This window comes from Bombus impatiens, unplaced genomic scaffold (genome assembly GCF_000188095.3).
Source record: "Bombus impatiens unplaced genomic scaffold, BIMP_2.2 scf_0582, whole genome shotgun sequence".
Classification (NCBI taxonomy): Eukaryota; Metazoa; Arthropoda; class Insecta; order Hymenoptera; family Apidae; genus Bombus; species Bombus impatiens.
In genome coordinates this window covers 1,370,545-1,390,269 of record NT_177001.1, presented here as the reverse complement: position 1 = coordinate 1,390,269, position 19,725 = coordinate 1,370,545, and the positions used below count along the sequence as shown (strand labels likewise).

The following is a 19,725-nucleotide window of genomic DNA, read 5'->3' as shown; positions in this document are numbered from 1 at the left end:
CGCCCCCGCCCCTCTCTCAACTCAGTCAAACAATTCCAGCAGTTAAATGGCGCCAATGAATCGTAATAAACAGCAATGGGAAATTATACTCTACTAAATCACAAATTCAGTGATGAAGGCAACAATATGAAGTATTTCATATTTCCTTTTTAAATTTTGTACAACTTTCCCTTAGCTTATTTAAATTTATATTCTATAACCAATTTCTAAAATAAAAATAAAATAAATTTTATCATTAACAAAAATATAGTTATTTTATATTTAGATATTGGAAAATTATTTGCTGTTTGAGACTACAAAAACAATCTTGTTCACAGTTGCACAAATCTAAAATGATTACTATTTTATATTAGTAATCTTGTAAACATAGATAATATCAAAAATCTACTACTTCTACTACTATTGCTATTAATCTACTACTATTTTGCATTCTAAACACTAAGCTCCCTTTCAAAATCTCTGGTAACTAATATTACTTGAAAAAAATAAAAATAACGATAACAATTCATAAATTCAAGGACTACCATTTTATACGTCAATTTCCCATTAGTAAAAGGTAAATAATATTACTAACCTTTACTCCTATTTTTTAATCCAATTCAAAAATCTCACTGATATCACTGGTAACCAAAACAGTAATAATAATACTAATAACTCGTGTAAATTGGAGATTCCATATTTCCTCATGTACCATCATGTCCACCCTCTCCCCGCTAGGACCCACTCATCGGTATAGACAGCACGGTGGTGCGCGAAAACAGTCAGTGTTGGTTCAGGCGTTGGTTTTGCGGTGGGTTAAGGCTCGTTCACGCGTGAAACAAGGAGTCCTGGCCTGGGATCTTAACGCTCGGTTTGACAAACGTTCTCGTTGCTTGCATTAGCATATTGCGATTTACATTTCCCTGTATTATCGACCCCTAACCATTCACGTTGTTTTGTTCAGCCTCTGTATCTATCCGTTTCACTCTGCCCCCCTCCCTTTCTCTCCTGCTTTGAATTTCGTGTATTTCGCCTAAAGCAAATAAGAATAGACGAATTGCGCGAAATAAAGGACGTTATGATCTTGGTATAACACCGAGTTGATGGAAGAAGAGGCATGCGACGCAAACGATACCGAATGTCTATGACCGTCTATCCATAACCTGATTCAATTTAACTGAATCGGTTTATGGTTAATCTATGGCCGGGGAAAAGGCTAAATATTACGGGGAGAATCATTTGAAGAGTTATCGATGGAGAAATCAGGAGAAGTCAGTGTTTGGGAAATTGAAGAAAATTGAGATTACTGATATGGTGTTAAGATTTTATTTGCTTTCCTTTTTATTCTTTGTCGCTCAACTGAACCATCTTGCAGAACTGAGCTAATATTATCAGTGAAACTTTACTAACAATGCATAATAATAGCAAGTTTGGCAATAAAACAAATGAAATAATATATGCAAATTTTACAAATTAGAGGTTATATTCCACAAAATTGACAGTAAATAAGGTAGGAGTCTGTGCCAATGAGTTTGATAAATGATTTAATTGAATTGATGAAATTGAAAATAACACTTATCATTGATTTCTTATTAGACTTTGAAATTCTACTTCACTTATTCTTTCGTCACATTAGACCCTACACATATTTACTAATCGACTTCTAATTTCTTAATTAATAGTTTACAATGAAATTGAAAATTTACTATCGATGTTTGATTAAATCTGAAAATTCTATGAATTTCACTTCCTTCGCTCTCACTTCGCTTCTTACAATTCAATAATCAAATCGTAATTTATTAATTATTAGACCATATCAGCAAGCAAGAAAATTTTGTCAATAAAAACGAACAGTAAAACTGTCGCGCCCTCAATCGTGAAAGAATAGAACTCATGAAAGGAGGATGCGGAAACTATCGTAATACAAACACCCGTTGGCTGATCATCATACAATGTTGCAGCTGATTACGAGCAACCACGCGTGTCTGCACAGCAAATCACGCTTCTACACTCTCTATACACTCTGTCAATGGCATTCTTTTCCGTGAGTAGGTGGTTACAGAAGAGACCATAAGAATTACCGTGAATCCCGTACCAACGAAACAAGTATGTATTAGAGATACCAGAAAATGCTACTCCCGTGTAACAGGGAATTCGAGATAAGTGGCAATATTAAAATCGTGCTGCGAATCCATCTTGCGCCTGTGTACCTTCCGTTCGATTCGCTTTAGGGATCGCGATTCCGTTAGACTTCCTGCCGGCTAAAGGCCACTCGAGTGTTTCGGGGTCAATAGTCGAATTTCCTCGAGGGGAATTACTTTCTACGATGGTTTCTTTCTCTTTGTATGGCACTTAGAACCTTCGTGTGAAGTGGCATGCTTGTCTTATATCTATTGCTATCTGAAATATATGTAGTTTTGTCTCTTTTAATTTTGAGGTTATAATGTTTAAGTCCGATTACATTTCACATCTTGGAATTATTAGATAACAGAAATTCTTGCTTGTAAGCAATATTAAGTAATAATAATGAGTTTTACGTTATATTAATTTATTGCTACAGTCCTGATATAATAACAGATTCTAGATCTGATCCTAATCTTACCTTCTACGAATCACACTATTAATTTACAGTATTAGTACTAATAAAAAAACGTATCCAATTTCCAAATTATACGATACGTAATTAATAATATTTGGATTTATCCTAAAACAAGTGTCTATAATACATATTCAACAATCTACAAGACTATATTGAGCAATCGAAACCAGTCGTTCGCAAGTTCTACTCACCAAACACATCCTTCACTTCTAATCTACCTATACACCTCCAAAAAGAGCCAAATACGTATTACTTTCTGAGAAGACATAATTCATAAGTGGTTGAAGCGGAAACGAGCACTGGATTATCCCGTATAAATTCATCCGGCAATGGCCTGATAAAGAATGCGCCCGCCTATATATAACCTGTGCGAAACGATCACCGAAAGCCAAAGGCGGATCGTTGGGTCCGTTGGCGAAATGGATGAGAAAACAGTGGGCAGAGGGCGCCGCGTGCTCGTGGACAAACCACGACGGGAGGGGCCACGCGTGTGGGCGGCATGGCGGGTGTCGACGAAGGCATCGGAAGCGCGATTTATCGCGCGCGCACTCCGTGAAGAAAGAGTCGTTCTGCTGGTGGTCGTTAATTCTTGTCGCACGTGTCCCACTGCTTTGATCACGCGAGTATGCTAATTGCCGTCCGACGCCCACTCGCCGCCAAGGCATGGGACGTTGCAGAGAACCAACAGGAAGAAGAGGAAGAAGAAGAGGATGAAGGGCGGAAAAGAAGATCGAGGTACTGCAAAGAGGAAAAGGAAGAAGAAAAATTAGAGGAAGAGAAGAGACTTTGACTTGGTCGAGTGGATGGGTTTGCCGCTCTCCACCGGCATGTACACTCTGTTGGCACATGCGCGAGCTCCGGTCTCCAGACACCGAGACTACACGCCGAGAAGCGTGCATGGGATAATCGGGTTGTCTTGACTTCTTGTCGCAGATCCTCTTCGACACGTAGATTCATTTCAGGGAGGGGGCACCGAAAGAATACGCTGAATCGCTTTGATGGCTGGTTCTAGTATAAAGATGGATTTTTATAGAGGTGATTAGAATGAAGGCTTGAATAGAGAGCAGGGGTTGGCATAATAAATAGGAGGAATATTACATTTTACGTTGCTGCAGCAAGTTCGATATAGTTTGAGATTAGGAAAAGAATTATGGTAAATAAATCCTAATTCGTCGTGCTATTGTAAGTGTAGAGTATGTATAGAAAAATGAGTTTATTTTAAAGCAATTCGAGGTCGATGTACTTGTTAATGTGATTAGTTGGTATATTAAGATTGTTTTCATAAAGAAATTTAAGATAAAGAAAGAATTGAGTTTTACATGTACATGTATGTCTGGGAATTAAATGCTGGAAGGGATAACAGATTCCATTATCGAAAACGCTGTTTAAGTTTGAAGAGTAAATTACAGTAGATAAGACAGATTACAAATATCGTGTTAAAGTCACACCTGCAGAGACTTTATTCGAAAGCAAATTGTAAACTTTCGATAGAAACGTTTCAGAGAAATGAGATTCGATTACCGGAAACCGAACTTGATCAAATATCATAAAATAATCCAATTCCCAAAACCGTGTTTTATCCCCGAAACTCACAAATCTCGATATATCTAATTTCATAGAAACACGACTTGTAGAAAAACTTGTAGAAAAAGTACACAAAATTCAATAGTATACGTGATAGTTACACAATCTACACTTTCGAATACAATTCTTTCCCACAAAAACCTTCCATTTTGTATTGCAGCTTCTATGAAAACACGTAATATACCAAAGCGATTCTCAACAAGGAAACAAAGTATACCTGTGGTTTTCCAAGCAGCCGGTGAGAGCAGCGGTGCACGCGCCGCTTGCAGAAACGTTTCGTAAATTCGAGGAACGGCTGGAAAGAAGTGGCCGCGGCACAAAGCGTGCCGACACGACCGGGCCCGTTTGCCCCGCGGAGGTAATTGTCTTCTTGGCCGCACGAGAGCGCACGTATTCCGCGAGTAAATACACACCGAGAGGCTGGCTTACGTATAGCGTTCTCACGGGACGGAGAATAAATACCATGGCCCGGTCTGTTACCGACTTTTCGTTTCCTGGATACGGTCTGCTGGAACATTTCTCTCGATCGCGATCATCGATCCTCGATACAGGAATTATAGGTTATAGTGGACGGAAAGAATGTTTATAGCTCCTCTCTATGGATAAAATTACTACTAATAATAAAGAGAAACTTTTGAGTCATTATAAGTAAAACATACTATTTTAAGTACTTAAAAATGACATGAAATATCATAGAGATTTAGAGAAAATTATATAACCTACTATACAGATATAAAAAAAATTGCAATGTAAGTAATAAACAGAACATTATATAAAGATGATTGTTGAGGTTAGAAAGTTTGTTCGAAGCGACACGTGTCTATTTTTCTCTTCGATCCCCAGCACAGACCGTAGAACCCGTCGAAAATTTATCGAGCGCGGCTGTACAACTTCTTTTCATGATTATTCTCAGCATAACGTGCCACATCTCTCTTTGATCCTTCGTGACATATAAATCGGAAAGAACACACACCGCCGAATATTTATGATATTCGAACGAGCAATTCTTTTTTAACTTAAAGAAGACTTACCCTAATAAAACCTGAGTTTTAAAAAGCAGATAGTCTGTACGTATTGATTTGTTTTTTTTTCAGTAGATCGGAAAGATGAAATATAATTTAATTATTGAAATCTATTTATTTTATTTCTTCTTCTATACGTAAATTCTTATTCTGGAACACTTTATAGTACCAGCATCTCCTTTTAATTCGAGATCGACGATCATATAATCTTGATTAAATAGTTGAGTTTAAAACTTTGAAAAAGCGAATTAACCAACTGGGGTACAAGAACTAGGAAGAAGAATGTTATCTGTCCCTAATTTATCAGACGGACTTGTTATCCTTGAGATTCAAGTCTGACAGGCTTGTGATTTTTGTGTGGTGCGAACGAAAATTGAAAGTACGGTTTTCTAGTTGTGTACATTAACTTCACTATTTCCGTACGAGTTCGCTAAACGTTCTGTTATGTGTGTTTTTAAATAACGGCAGTTTCTAAAACAAGACGATGTTTGCTAGAATTACACATTTAATTCTTCAACACATTTCAGAATCCGAACCTTGTCCTAATTACTAAATTACCCTATTTAATATATTCGAGTACTCATATTATTTAACTAATTAGGTATACAAGAACCACAGACTGCAAATATGTATCAATATTGTACCAATACTCCAAACTACTTCGATTGAAGCACTCAACATGTTTAAGTGCTCAAAGTACTAAGTGGTCGAGTGTACAACGTCCAGGTACACAACTTTCCTCTTCCTGAAGAGAATTTTCTATTAATTTTAAATCAACAATATTAAAAGAATCTAACGTAAATATTGATCCAAACATACAATGGAGATGACTGTACAAACAGACAACAATTTATACGAATTTATAAAAATTTAGCTAATTACATTGTGAAATATTTTAGTTTCAATTTTTTCATAATAATATAGAACATAACAAAAATGAGTATTTTGTTTTCCGTAATATGAGACTTAAAAATTCTTTCTTTGTTATATTTTGCTTATAAATCTATATCTTAATTTCTTACATTACGCTCCCTAAAATATTATTATGAGTATTAAATACAAATGAAATTAATTTAAGTTTAGTATAAAGATTTCCCCTATTCGAACGTTCGCCACTGTAAAACATATCTTGGTACCAATCCTAACAAAAGTATTAAGTTCCGCTAGAACGAAACAAAAACGGGTCTGCGAAATAATTGTAAACAATTGCGAATCGAATAACACTTTTCAATATTGAATAGCTAATTGGATATCTATCGTGAAGCGATACGAGATGGGGTGGCTATCGAAGCCTCACCAATCGCGTGGAGTTAATTCGTGTTTGTGTGCGTGGCACACGATGCTGCATCATGCACCGCGATGCATAATAGCGCGCTGCATCAACAACGATGTTTACCTCGGCGTAATATACAAACAGATGTATCTCGACGCGGAGAGCTTTACTTGCCGCGGATCATTTTACACGGACGATATTTCCGCAAATTATCCTCACAGTATGCTGTTTCCCTCCCTCCGCTATCCCCTTTGGGAGAAACCATTCGATTTGGACTGCACGAGAGAGTAATAATTCTGTCCATTAAGCACCGACCACGTCTGTGATCTGATAGAAAATGTTTTATGGATCGCATGATGTACTTTTCACTAATGGTGTGACTAGTGACTCTTTTGTTTTTTAATAATTGTTTTTTTTTAGATGGAACGAAAATTGAGATGACAAATTTTAATGTCATGATCAAATGATACCGTACGTAGTTGTTTTGTTACGGTGATACGGATATCGTTTTTCGTTTATACACCGAGATATTTCTCTCTATGCCTTCTTATCGTATTACCGGTGCTCTTTGACAGCGGTGTATCGTGATGTTACGTATGTTTGTTATTGACATTTAATCCTTTTTCAACATAATAAAATGGGGAATTCAGGATGGACAATTGAGAAAATAATCGTGTCTTCGATTATCTATTGTCGTGTCTTCTATTATCGAATGTAGAAATTTAAAATATTAGGTGGTCCGAAAAATTTCTTTCGTTTTATAAGGAAATAATGGACGCACAACATTTTCTGTTTTATATTATTTTATCGAATTACGTGTGATCCATTTTGTTCTATCAAAATAAAGATCACAACGATCGATAGATTAGGGTTCATGTTTGTATAAAGATGCGTCGTTGTAAAAGACGTGTCTGTAAAAGAAAGACACTTTTCGGACAACCTAATACTATATTTGATGGGCCACAGTGTCAAAGAATTAAATATAGCATACCTTTTGTTTAACTTAAATTAACTTCAACAAATGCTTTTGAAGATAATTCTCTAAAGTTCACAGCATTCCGTACTGTAAAATCATTTTCTTAGAGACATTTTCTTACATTTTCTACATTTTCTTAGAGATTTAACTTTCTGTATTTTATGTCTATAAACTACTTTAATCTAATATTCACAACAGATACATAAACTAAATTTTTACAATAAAATCCAATTTTCTAAAATGTACATAATCAAAAACTTCATAATTCCTATATTTCCAAATTTAAGTCAGACCAAACTTTGCCCAATTTACCACAACAAACAAGTCTCGACTCTCCGCCTTCGACTAGGGAGAAACTTAAAATCTCTAGGCGACACGGTTCTATAGTCGTTTCTTCTTCTTTACGCAGGCCCTTTTCTCCACGAACAGAGTCGAATATACAGAAAACTGGCAAGATCAGACTGTTCTCGACATGCTTGCCGACTTTTTGGAAAAAGGAGAAGGCAGAGGAAAGGTAACCGACACAGAGAAGCGGCCAAGCAGGGAGGCGTAGACACGTTGGTTCACGGGCCATTGAGTCCTTGGAAACTCTGATTAGCTCTTTCGTTTCTTATTGGAAAACTTTCATTGCGCCACAACAAGAAGGGAGAAAATTCCATCTCGTTCCGTGACCGGCTCAATTTACCAGAAAATTCCTTATACTTCCTACCAATTACCCCAGATGTTTACCCGCTAAACTCGCTCTCCGTCTGTCTGATACTTTTTGGTTATCTCTCTTCGTATTGGGATTTTTCTGGTGACTCGGTATCTGTTGATTTAGGCCGCTTAAGGTGATTTATCTGAGTAAATTGTCATCGAAGAAAGTATAAGGACTTTGGGCTGAAAGGTTAAGGGATATTTTTCAAATCCTTGAAAATATATACAATAAGAAATACTATTCTGCAATTGAAAGATTACAGCTTATTCCATATTAATCGTACTGTATTGTGATATACGGTAAAAACGTCATAGTAAAAAATAAGTACTAAAATACATTATAGAATGCATGATGCTATGCTACACAAAATGTAATGTATAATGAATTTTGTGCATTTTAAGTTATGACTAAATCTTACCATAACCTTAAAAATGTAAGGTGATTATGTATGGTACAATGTTGACACATCCACCACGTAACGGTCATTGGTGACTGACGAGGTGTAAATGTCAAGTTCTGCGCCAGCTATCGGTGATTGTCGTGACAGTAAATGTGTTAACCTGTTAACCAGTGGAATCCGTCATCACTTGTATGTAGTAGACATAAGTGAAAATGAAAGAGATGATGTAAGAACAAGATAATTTACGCAGATAAATTGCTTTAATACAAATTAAAGTATTAGTATTTTCTTACTTCACATACGAATGCTTCTCTACAGTAACATGATCAGTGTGAAAGATTCCATAAAGGTAGAATCAGGAAAACAGAAGCTCCTTGATACACATAACTGATTGTAGATACTCATATTTTAATGTTTCAACGAAAGTATCCATTGACAGATCTCCATCCATCAAACCAAAAACCATTTCTCTTTTATCAACCAAAATAACTAAAACGCACTTTAAAAGTTCTTAAAAAAAGAACTAAGACTTAAGAAGGATAGCACTTGACAAGACTACTTAATTGCACTGAAAACATATCGCGAAGCTTCTAACACGCATGTCCAAACAAACAGGAAACAGAGGACGCATGCGTCGATCACCACTAATCTACAATTTCAAACATCTACTAATCTAGTCTATCTCATACTACCTTAAAACACTTTAAACGTATGTTTTAATTTAAGTTTGATCGATTAATAGGATTAAAAATAAATAATTGGCGGTATCTACAAATTTCTTTATCTGCCAAAATGTTGTTTTCTTTCCTTTCAGGAATTTTACTTTTACCATTGACTAAGTATTTATAAGATCCGCGCTCTTACTCAGCAAATCTGTATTAACGATAAATATGATTTAGATTTTTTTCCTGAATATTTTCAACTACAGTCTAATTTTCTTATACGATTAGTATGAATTAGATTAGAATCGCAAAAAACGTACGACATTAAGGAGTATCCCGTTCGTGGAATAATTAAAGGTTCCCGTGAAAAATCTGCGGGTCGGGGAAAACGGGCGCAACCGGATGTGCAATGGGCTAGGTAGGTTGCGTGAGCATTGACGAGAGCATGGTCGAGGCCGTGGCGAGGCTAGAGAGACTCGGTATTTTATGGTGAACGCATTTTATTGCCCGTGGCTGCCGCATAGGCGGTGAGGTTCAAAGGACCGACCGGAACAGTAAAAGCTAGTTTAACGGTGCTAACAGCGGCCGCAACACGCCGAATGTATTACTAATATTACTATACCTCTTGAACCCACTACTTTTCTTCAGTCCATTCGTTTCACGCGCACACCCATACGCATCCATATTCCACATAATACGTATAAAATACGTACGAAGATACAGACAAATATTCGACACATCGAACTATATACCGATATAATATGTACGTAAGAACAAATCTAAACTAAACTAGTATGTACAAATATAAGTAGGAGAAAAATATGTGAGACAAATATAAACATACAAATACGAAACATATGAACATGTGTACATAAACATTGATAACAAAATACAAATATTTGTGACGTATAGAAATATGCACAAACACATGACATCGTGGATAATTTTTGATATTACAAAGAAGAATATACAAATACATGTAACACAAGTATTACAAGCATATACAATAAGGATAGTATCATATATGTAATATGGTTACTATACATAAGCATCTATGACATCTGTACATATATAGGACAAATACACACGTACAGGAAGCCACACACAGCATGCACAAATATACACAAGCATTTATACATATGCAAGTATATACAACCATACAATGTACACGACAGGCACAATGTGCCCATACGCAAACACAGCAAACGTATAGGCACATTTCGTTTGTTTCTTTTCCACACTTATTCTCCGTTCTTTTCTTTTTCTTGTTGTGGGAGTTACAGCCGCCACCACGATCCGGTATCCCTGTCGATAGCAGGATAATTTACGGCCACGTGCGGCTTTAATTAAATTTTCTAGCTACACCGAGCTCGGCAGGTGAGTGACAGTGGCACTGGTCTTCGACGAATGCGGCGACGGAAGTACCGGAACGAAGACGTATGCGAGAGCCATTCAGTGGATTGGTGGAAATAAATTGTTGGGCGAAATTGAGGTGTTCTATTGTCGTTCGAAACGTGATAGCGAATTTTCAAAAAAGATTTATATTTATTAGTAAAATAAATTCTGTCTTTTATATTGACAATTTTATATACAAATTTTATAAAGTTCTCATAACTATTTCACTAATTTTTTATTTTTAAGATATCCATGATTTATAAACATTTTTTGTAAATATTAAGAAACTTTTGAATGTATATAAAAAATAACTATGCATTTTTGCAGTGAAAAGATTGATGCTGGATTAGTGAGATTATGGTAAAGTGAACGTAAGGGAGCAATAAAGTCATGGACTTCAGAAAGGTGTATTACACGTTTTATGAACAGAGAATTAACGTTAATAATATAGAGAGAAACACTAGCATTAAACCTAATTTCGAAGTCATTTTTGCTTCTCATAAAGATTGATACCTTGGTGAACTTAATTTTTCTAATCAAAATCACACCTTTTATCTGCCATCTGCTTTTACCCGCCAGCAAGTTCAAGTTCAACGATCTTACAACATCCACTGATCGCTCTGTATTAATTTACCACTTTAATGTTTATGTAAAACTAGTTTTCAAATACATCATTTTTTATTATTAGCTAATAGAAGTTTAAACTTTATTAGAGAAAATATGGAAATATCAATAGAAAGAATAAAAGATTCGTTATTCAGTATACTCACACACATCTGTAGGAAGGTAATCCGATTCTTCAAGAACTTAATAATTCTAACTTTTCAGTGCTTAATAATTACAACATTAGATTCCACTACTCAATACTTACTCGTCAATTCTCCTTTAATTATCAAACATAACCTATAAGATTACACCTCCCTCTGTGTAACATAAGCTATATTAAAAAACAAGAAAACGGTAACACCGACGACAAAAGTATCACACAAGAAAAACAAAGAATGCCATAATTCTATATTAATTAATACAGTTTATCCCCCTTTATCCTTACCTCTTTCAAATATGGAAGCTAAGAAATTTTTTAATACTAATAGTACTAAAAATTGTCTTTCTCAAATCTTGTATTTTACACTTTTAACGATTAAGACAAAAACGGATTTACTGCTACAATTACTTAATAATAATTTTTTTACTTATGGATCTTTTATTTTTTAAAGTTATTTGAAAAATTTCTTTATTATACAATGCTTACATTATACAATATCTACATTTTCAAGAATTATATTTAACCTATTTGAAATTGCTGTATCAATACTAACCTCCAATTTCATGATTATAGAAATTTCTGGTTAATAGATGACCTGGTTAAGAGGTTTCAAATACTCATATTTATAATATTTACATTGGCATTTCACTATATAATAATTATAAAACAGAGATAATATAAAAGTTATCTAACCTGAACGTCATAACCTATAAAGATTTATCCTCACCAACTGACCTTGAATTGCACTCCAGTATCGTCACAAAGTTTGCCATTTCCCGTGATAATCTTGCGATGAATGTACAGAAAGACAAATATACAACACAGAGTCTATTAACGTGCGATGTTCCCCGGTTGCAAAGCGATCACAAGGATGCGAGATTCGCGGCATGATCCCGTGCAGGAAGTGGCCCGGTTGTGCTTATAAATAAGCACCGTTCAGACCAGGCGAGGAGGACAGCCTCACTCGGCGAGGATTAAAATTGATTTCGTGTTTATGAAATGTCGCGGATACCTTGGCACGACCCGCCGCCTCCGTTTCGTCGCCCGTGGCGGACTTCCACCTTCCGAGAATAGACGCGATTTAACCGCGACTCTCGATGCATTCAGGAACGCGAGAAATAGCCTCAAGGATTTACAGAGTGGTCTCGACGTGATGCAAACGTAATTGAGAAAAAATGAGGAATTTTTTATCAAGAATCCTCTTTAGATAAACTTAATGACATAACAAGATATGAAAGTCTAGGCATAAATAAATTTCTAAGTTTTAATAAATAGATCGTGGATGTTTATGTACAGGTATGTACATATATGGAAAATTTTAAGGTGCAAGAATTTGCAGAAAGGACATAATATAAAAAGACGTGTTAAGACATTCACAATAAAATATATGTTATAGATATAAGCGTAAATCAAACTATTTATTCATATTTTGGATTTAGAAATTTATTTATGCATCATTTTTGGCTTATGTTATATCATGAAATCTATGCTAATAAAATAATTAAAAATACACACGGTGTTTCCTTCCAATATATGTGTGTATGTAGTTAACACAAAACAGTGCCATCAATCACAGCAAAGAATATACCGACAGGGCGTTATCGCTGGCGGCATTGCCTTTGAGTTGACTAAACAGCGATAGTATCAGTATCACCTTTTATAATATACATATATTATATTGTGAGTATATATGCCTAATCTTTAATCCCATGCATCAAAACAGTTTATGGTTCAGAGATGACCCAATTATCAGGTCAAAGAAATCTTTAAGGTTGATTAAATCGAAACAAGACTGCAACATCTTTTCTAAAAATACCTATACAAGTACATCTCAGCAAAAAATCTACCAAAAAGGCCACAAATATAAAACTACACTTTTTAAATCATCAAGATAAAAAACCAAGAAAAAAGCAAAAGTAGCATTGAAATCATAAATTCATGCAAAATACCTTCTGAAATATTATCCACGGATTGGGCAGAGAAAGAGAGCTTAAAAACCACCAACACGAATTCACAATTTTAAAACATCAAATAAAGAACAAAACAAGCACCATATATTAAAGATATATTAAAACCATAAATCTCTACGTAAAGAGAGATCTTTACTGGAGAAAAGGCTTTCAAGAATATTATCCATAGGTTAGAAAGAGAGAGAGAGAGAGAAGGATCATGGAAGCAGCTTTCTGCTTCAGGAGCATTCCCGCGGTACTTATTAACGAGTACGATCCGACCGCACGTCACTCAAGTGCGTCGTTTTGCCGGGTGAACTTTATAAACCGGCCCTGTCCGATATCGGAAATAGGCTCAGAGAACCGGCCGGCAGGCATTAGCGTTGTGAATTTGGCGACTGCTTGATCCCCACCCTAACCTAACTCCATCCGCCATTAACGATTCTCGATCGAGCTACGTTCGTTAGGTTGTCCAGCAGGCCGTCGGATCACGAGAATTATCGAGATGCTGGACAGCTCGGAAGAAGGATATTTAAATCCACTTCTCTACTGGCCCGGTATCCCGACGACCATTCGCCAGTATATCGCAAACATCGACCTCCGTGCAACCGATACACACGCCAATGAGGATTTTATCGACTTCTAATTTCGACTCGCGAGAGCGGCCCTTAAGTGTTTTACAGGGAGGTGTTGCTTGGCCAGGTAGTAAGCGGTGATCCAAACGATGTATCGGTTTCGGGTAGAAGCTTCGTCGATGGCGATTTGATGTTTCTTTGGATAGGTAGTAGTAGTTTTGGCTTGACAAATTTACGGGAAATTGTCGAACTAACCACAAATAGGGATCAGTATGGTTTTATGGAGATAATATGTTGATGGGGTTCTGGGCTTGGTAAAAATATGGTTTCCATTATAGTAGACGATACGTGGAAGCGAAAAGAACAAAGATAGATTCAGTGATTTCGAGTAAAGCAACATTAAGGAACTTCTGATTGTTGGAAATGTTTTGCAACATACAGTAACAAAAGATGACAAGAGGCGGCGAAAGACTGTTGCTTCGATGGGAACTACAATAGGAAGAATACTGTATTGCCATTACTTCGTATTATAGTCGAATTTGAACACGTGAATTATTTAAACATTCAATATGGAACTGAATTACAGAATATTTTACGAAAGATCCTACTACCAATACCATCGAAATCTCAGACCACCCTATGGCAAAAATAAACGACGAAAGAAAGGTTAGAGAAATGAAACTCAAAGGCCGCGTAAAAGCGCCCGGGAAGGCTGTGTCACTTTTAGCGAGTTGAAATTCCAAGACTGCTCGTAAAATCGCTTATCTGCGTACAGTTGAGGAGCCTACCTTTACTCCTGCAATACTGTCCACACGATTCTCTGTTCAAGAGCTATCCACCGTTGACTCTAGCTGTCGATTCTCGTCCCATAAATATTATTCAGATTTGCATTCCGTGTCTTGTAAGAATATCGAATTTGGTCGAAAGACAATCTCACGAGTTCCCATTCATAGAATTTCTTTCTCGTGGAAATATTTGGTGCATGCACGGAGGAAGTGGACGATTCCGCGTCTCCTCTTGCGATCTGGCCTCGATTGTTGCGTTCCGCGACGAAAGTGGAGTGGGGATAAGAGGGTGGGGAGGAGTCAAGGATGCACGGCCACGCGAACGGCTAGGATTCCAAGGAAGACCACTTCGGTGCAATCTACGCCGGAACTCCTCTCCTCAGAGAGAACCAGACCGCCTTTTCTTTTATCTTATTACGCCGAATATTACCTCCGGTGATCGGCTTTTCGATGGAAACCGTGTTACCCGGATTATGACCATGTGTATACCAAATTGATCTTGCCCTTGGGTATAATCTTGAGCTGATGAGGTTAGGGATTGATTTGTGTATGGTAGCCGATGTTTGGACTTGAAATTGGATGGTTGTTGAACTGGAAAGTTCATGATAAGTTTATATTAGGCTTGTAGCGTGATTTCGTAACCTTAAACACTACAATCTGTGTGTCATTAATTGAGCCTTCAAACTTATTGAAAAATACCTGCGCAGTTTATTTTGAAGGTTATACAAGTCAAGAGCGACTATAAGATTGTTTATGATTCTGATTCTAACCTTAAAGTACTATGTAGTATAGATGCATCTAATTTTCGCTTCGTCGCTATTTCGTTATTATTTCACAAAAATATAACAGAATTCCTCTTCTGTACCATATAACTATGAAACGAATTTCAAAAATTAGAAAGAAAACCCCATATAAAATAAAAGGTTATGAGAATCAAGTGCCAACAAGATTTCATTTATAAGAAACTTTCCGGTATCGCAAAAGTATCATTGCCACTCCACAGAAGGATAACGTAACTTTCGATGCAAAGAAACTAACCTCATTTCCAACCACGGAAAAGTCAATTTCACAGTGTACACCCGCTAGATAAGATTCCGCGGACACGCGTCGCGGCGCGCTGCTTTATCGGTAAACGGCTGCACGAAAAATTGTGGTGTAGGTAGGCAAAGCCTAAGAGGAGGACGTAGTCGAAGCGAGCCCGCAACTTTTCTGGCAAGAAGAATCGATCGATCGGCTCCGTCCGGTCGCTCACTTTCTTTCTTTCCTTCTCCCCATCCTCCTTCGTTCTCTCCCTCCTCAATCTGAATTCCCTGTTTCTCTTAACAGAGAGGATCTGTGCTCCTCCTTTTATCTTGCGCCGCTTTATTCCGAGTTCCGCTATCTCCAGCATCTCCGATAGATGGAATCGTTTCGTTTCGTTCACTCTAGCCGCTGATGCTGAACAAGAGGACCGGGTCCAAGAGGCGGAAAAACAGCGGCAAAAGAGAGGAAGCAACGAGAGAAGTTGGAAGAAGCCAATCTCAGAAATGAATATGACTTCTGCAAAATTCACGGAACAATCCGCGGGTCGCTGAATGCGACTTGTTTGTCTGTTTGTTTGCGCGCCTATTTCCGCTCTCATCTATATGCACGCACATTGCTGTCCAGCGTGGCCAACGAACACATAGCGTTTGGCCACTCGACGAATGTGACTGGATCACGTTTCGGTCTAAGGATCTTCATATATGGAGATTCCGACCGTGTGAAGGAAAAGGTAGTTGATTGGTTAGAATGGAAGATTTGGTAGGTTGGAGGCAAAATCGAGAGTTAGAGGTTAGGTATAGGTTTACTCTACGCTTATGTGTTGTGTTGTTTTGTAGGAAAGGTAGAAAGTGGAAAAGGTCATATTAAATACTGCCGGTTTCTTTGTCAACTTTATTATCTCTAATCGCTCTAATGCTGCAATTAATATAAAATCTAATCGCCATAATATTAAATCTTAAATGTTCTTTATAAAATTTCTAACCTAAAAGGAGAATTTTAGAAGTTGATTCGGAATCTAAATATTGAACGATATTTTCTTCCGTAAAGTATTATAATAATAATGTTATATTTCCTACACCAGTTAATCTGCGTTATAAATTAACAACCTGAAAAGATTTTAGAAACTAATTTCGAACCTAACCTCAACCTAAAAAGATTTTAGAAATTAATTCCGAATCTAACCCCAACCTAAAAAGATCTTAGAAATTAATTCAGAATCTAAATATTTAATACCATTTTCTGCTATACAGTACTACAATAACATTACAGTTCGCACACCAACGAATTTTAAAGCGCCATTAATAAAATCATCTTCGCCAGATGCAACGTCACATAATAATCCAGACGAAAAAGAGAAAACGCAGAAGATGGATTCGCGGACGAGAAAGCACGCGACCAGGCGTGGAGATGCCACGTTCCCGCGGGAGGATCTCCAACCTTCTCCCCTAACGAATTCTTTCCTGCGATTTGTTTCTTTACTTTCATCCGCCTGCAGCCTCTTCCCCTTTGGTCTCGCCATTGACATCCACAAGTAGAATGCTGGAAACACACCGACCATGCTGTTCTCTTTTTGTCGCGTTACTGGTTCCCCGATTCGTTCGACCGGTGGAAAAGCGTGGAACAGGTCGACTCTTGATCAGTTTCTTCTCTTTTTGTTCAACAGTGGTACAGTTTTTCCGTCACTGACTCGACAAACCCGTGCGAAACGGCCGACCTGGTTGCCTGGTTGTTTTGCCCTTTCTCGAATTCCTCGGACATTGTTGCTTTTATTCGTTGGAATGCGTTTCACGAATACTATAAAATATTATTGCGTGCATCCCTTGTTCGGGTCGTTAACACATGTTAGAAATGATTTCACGTATCGGCGATTCGAAGTATCGGCGACGCGATGTTTATATGAATTCCACAAAAAGGACGGTAAATAAGTTAGGTTATAAAGAAACGTTGCAGATTTCTCTTAAGAAGAAAGGTGACTATGGGACCATGAAATTATAAAATGGATAAAGTAGGACACAGTTGTAGTGGACATAGTCTTGTATCTATAGTTTGAATAAGAACTTAAGCAAGCGATAGCAATCATCAAAAGAAAAATCGGTAAAGAATTAGAATAAAATAAAAGATACAAAATATGTTAGTTAGGGTTCAATGAAGAAATCACACAAGCCATTAAAAGAATACAAGGAACAGTGCTACGAACAACCAACGGTTAGGAAAGATTAATTGGTACAAAATTTCTATAAAATTATGAACTGTAAAAGATTACAAGCTCACATATTCCATCAAGAACAGGAGACAACAAGAGACACGAGACTCTTACGTTAAAGTACCGACTAAGAAATCAAGCAAACCCTCAAGGAAACGCAACAGATAGGGCCACGGAGAGTCGGGTCCTAGAGTAGAAAAGAGGCTAAAGAGGCTATTAAACTCGGAGGAACTCGAAAAACCGAGTAAGAAACCAAGTAGAATGCTCTCGAAGGGGCAAAAGCCAGGGGGAGCGAAGAGTGTCCGACGAAGAGACACGTGAACAACGATCGGTACAGATCCTAAGTGAAACGGAGAGACAAAAGCTCGTGCGTGTGGGGTGGGGAGTTGGCAGCACTTGGCTGGATCCTCCACGAGGAAGCTGTCGAAGTGGAGGGTGCAAAGAGGAGGCGGAAGTGTAGCGGGTTGAGAGAAGAGCAATCGTGTGCACCAAAAGCGAGAGAGAACGGACAAGCATACGAACGTGGAAAGCCTCTCGACCGAGTGGAACACACCAACCAGCGTGTACGAGCAATAGAGCGGCCATATAGCGAGGCAGGAAGAAAACGAAGAAGGCACTCCGGTACACTGCACACACTTGTAAACGAAATAGAATTTCGGGATGAAAATGGCAATCGTGTACACATATACGGTATACTTTAACGACAATCAGTACAGTCACGCACTTTCCATCTAATAAGAGACGGGGCTGATGAAAAATTAAAAAGAAGGAAGGGAAGAGGAGGAAGAAATAAAGAAGAGGCCACGCACACGCGAGGCGACACAGAAAAAAGGTGGACTGCATCGAGTGGTAGAGGAGACCGATACGTAACTAGCCTTAGTTAGCTGGCGACGATTGGTCGAACGACCCAAAAAGGGTTGGATTTTCGAGAGGGCAGCGCGGCGTAAAGGGTGGAGCGCTCGAGGACGCTCGAGACTGCTGGAGAAGCGGTGTAACAGCGTATGTGGTACGCGATGTACGCGTTCCTGGGACCAAACCATCGAGGGTGCGAGGAGGGGCTACGAAGAAGGGGTAAGAAGAGCAAACGAGAGAAAGAGAGGGAAGAATAGAAAAATAGAACGGAAGAGAGTGGAGGAAGCCAAGGGATGAAGCGGTGTAAGCACACGACTAGCACCGCACGCTCGGCTTTTCTCCGCTCGAGTGTACTTCTTTCTCCTCTTCTTTTCTCTTCCTTTCCTCTGCTCTTTTCTCCCCTTCTCCTCCTCTACTCTCGACTAGGAGAGGAGACGAGACCCAACGACGAACGTACAAGCCTGAAGCTTGTTTCCCACAAGCTTCGAGCTCGAAAGCTTGTTAGTGAGATTCGCCATTTTTCCCAACCCCTCCCACCACCCCTTCACTCCTCCCTCGAGCATACAGGCACCCTCCTTCGCCCCTACTTCTCCATGGGCACGTACACCTCTTGTACACCGCCTCCATGTCATGGCCCCCTTTTTTCTCTCTCTTGCTATAAACCAGAGGAGAACAGAAAAGATCGGCCTCTGCCTCGACAAAAGGTCGACCACGAAAAATCGAGCTACCGGGCAAATCAAGAGTACCCTCCCTATCAGCTATTTTTTTTTCTCTCCTCTTCTTGCTTCTCCTCATCTTCCATCTCCTTCTTACGTATGATTTTTTTCGGTACTTCACCCTGGCATCTCCATCAAGGTACCTTCCACCCCTATGTATATATGCTGCCCACTCGATTTCATCCCTACGCATTACGCCCCAGTTACCGCGATTTCCCCCGTCCTTATACTCTTCTTCTGCTTGCAGGCTCGAGTTCTCCAACCATTCG

The 19,725-nt window shown here is 38.2% G+C and overlaps 1 protein-coding gene and 2 long non-coding RNA genes across 5 annotated transcripts in view; all 3 read right to left on the bottom strand.

Annotated features, from left to right (window-relative positions):
* The window catches only part of LOC100743798 (protein Wnt-1-like), a 75,821-nt gene that overhangs the window by 33,265 nt on the left and 22,831 nt on the right, over window positions 1-19,725 (bottom strand). The window contains exons 1-2 of one of the 3 annotated variants that reach the window (XM_012388786.3): window positions 8,824-9,195; window positions 8,549-8,690 (exon numbers count right to left, since the gene is read on the bottom strand). The exons of the other annotated variants lie outside the window; for them this stretch is intronic. Coding sequence (XP_012244209.1) covers window positions 8,549-8,616 — 68 coding nt within the window. The 5' untranslated portion in view covers window positions 8,617-8,690; window positions 8,824-9,195. Of the gene's footprint in view, window positions 1-8,548; window positions 8,691-8,823; window positions 9,196-19,725 lie in introns of those variants that run through there. 3 annotated transcript variants of the gene reach the window in all.
* LOC117152010 lies at window positions 1,290-3,831 on the bottom strand. The gene is made up of 2 exons (XR_004462229.1): window positions 2,770-3,831; window positions 1,290-2,379 (listed from the first exon to the last, which is right to left on the bottom strand). It is a non-coding gene; the product is annotated as an uncharacterized LOC117152010 (long non-coding RNA).
* Window positions 11,906-12,394, bottom strand: LOC117152014. The gene is made up of 2 exons (XR_004462233.1): window positions 12,089-12,394; window positions 11,906-11,948 (listed from the first exon to the last, which is right to left on the bottom strand). It is a non-coding gene; the product is annotated as an uncharacterized LOC117152014 (long non-coding RNA).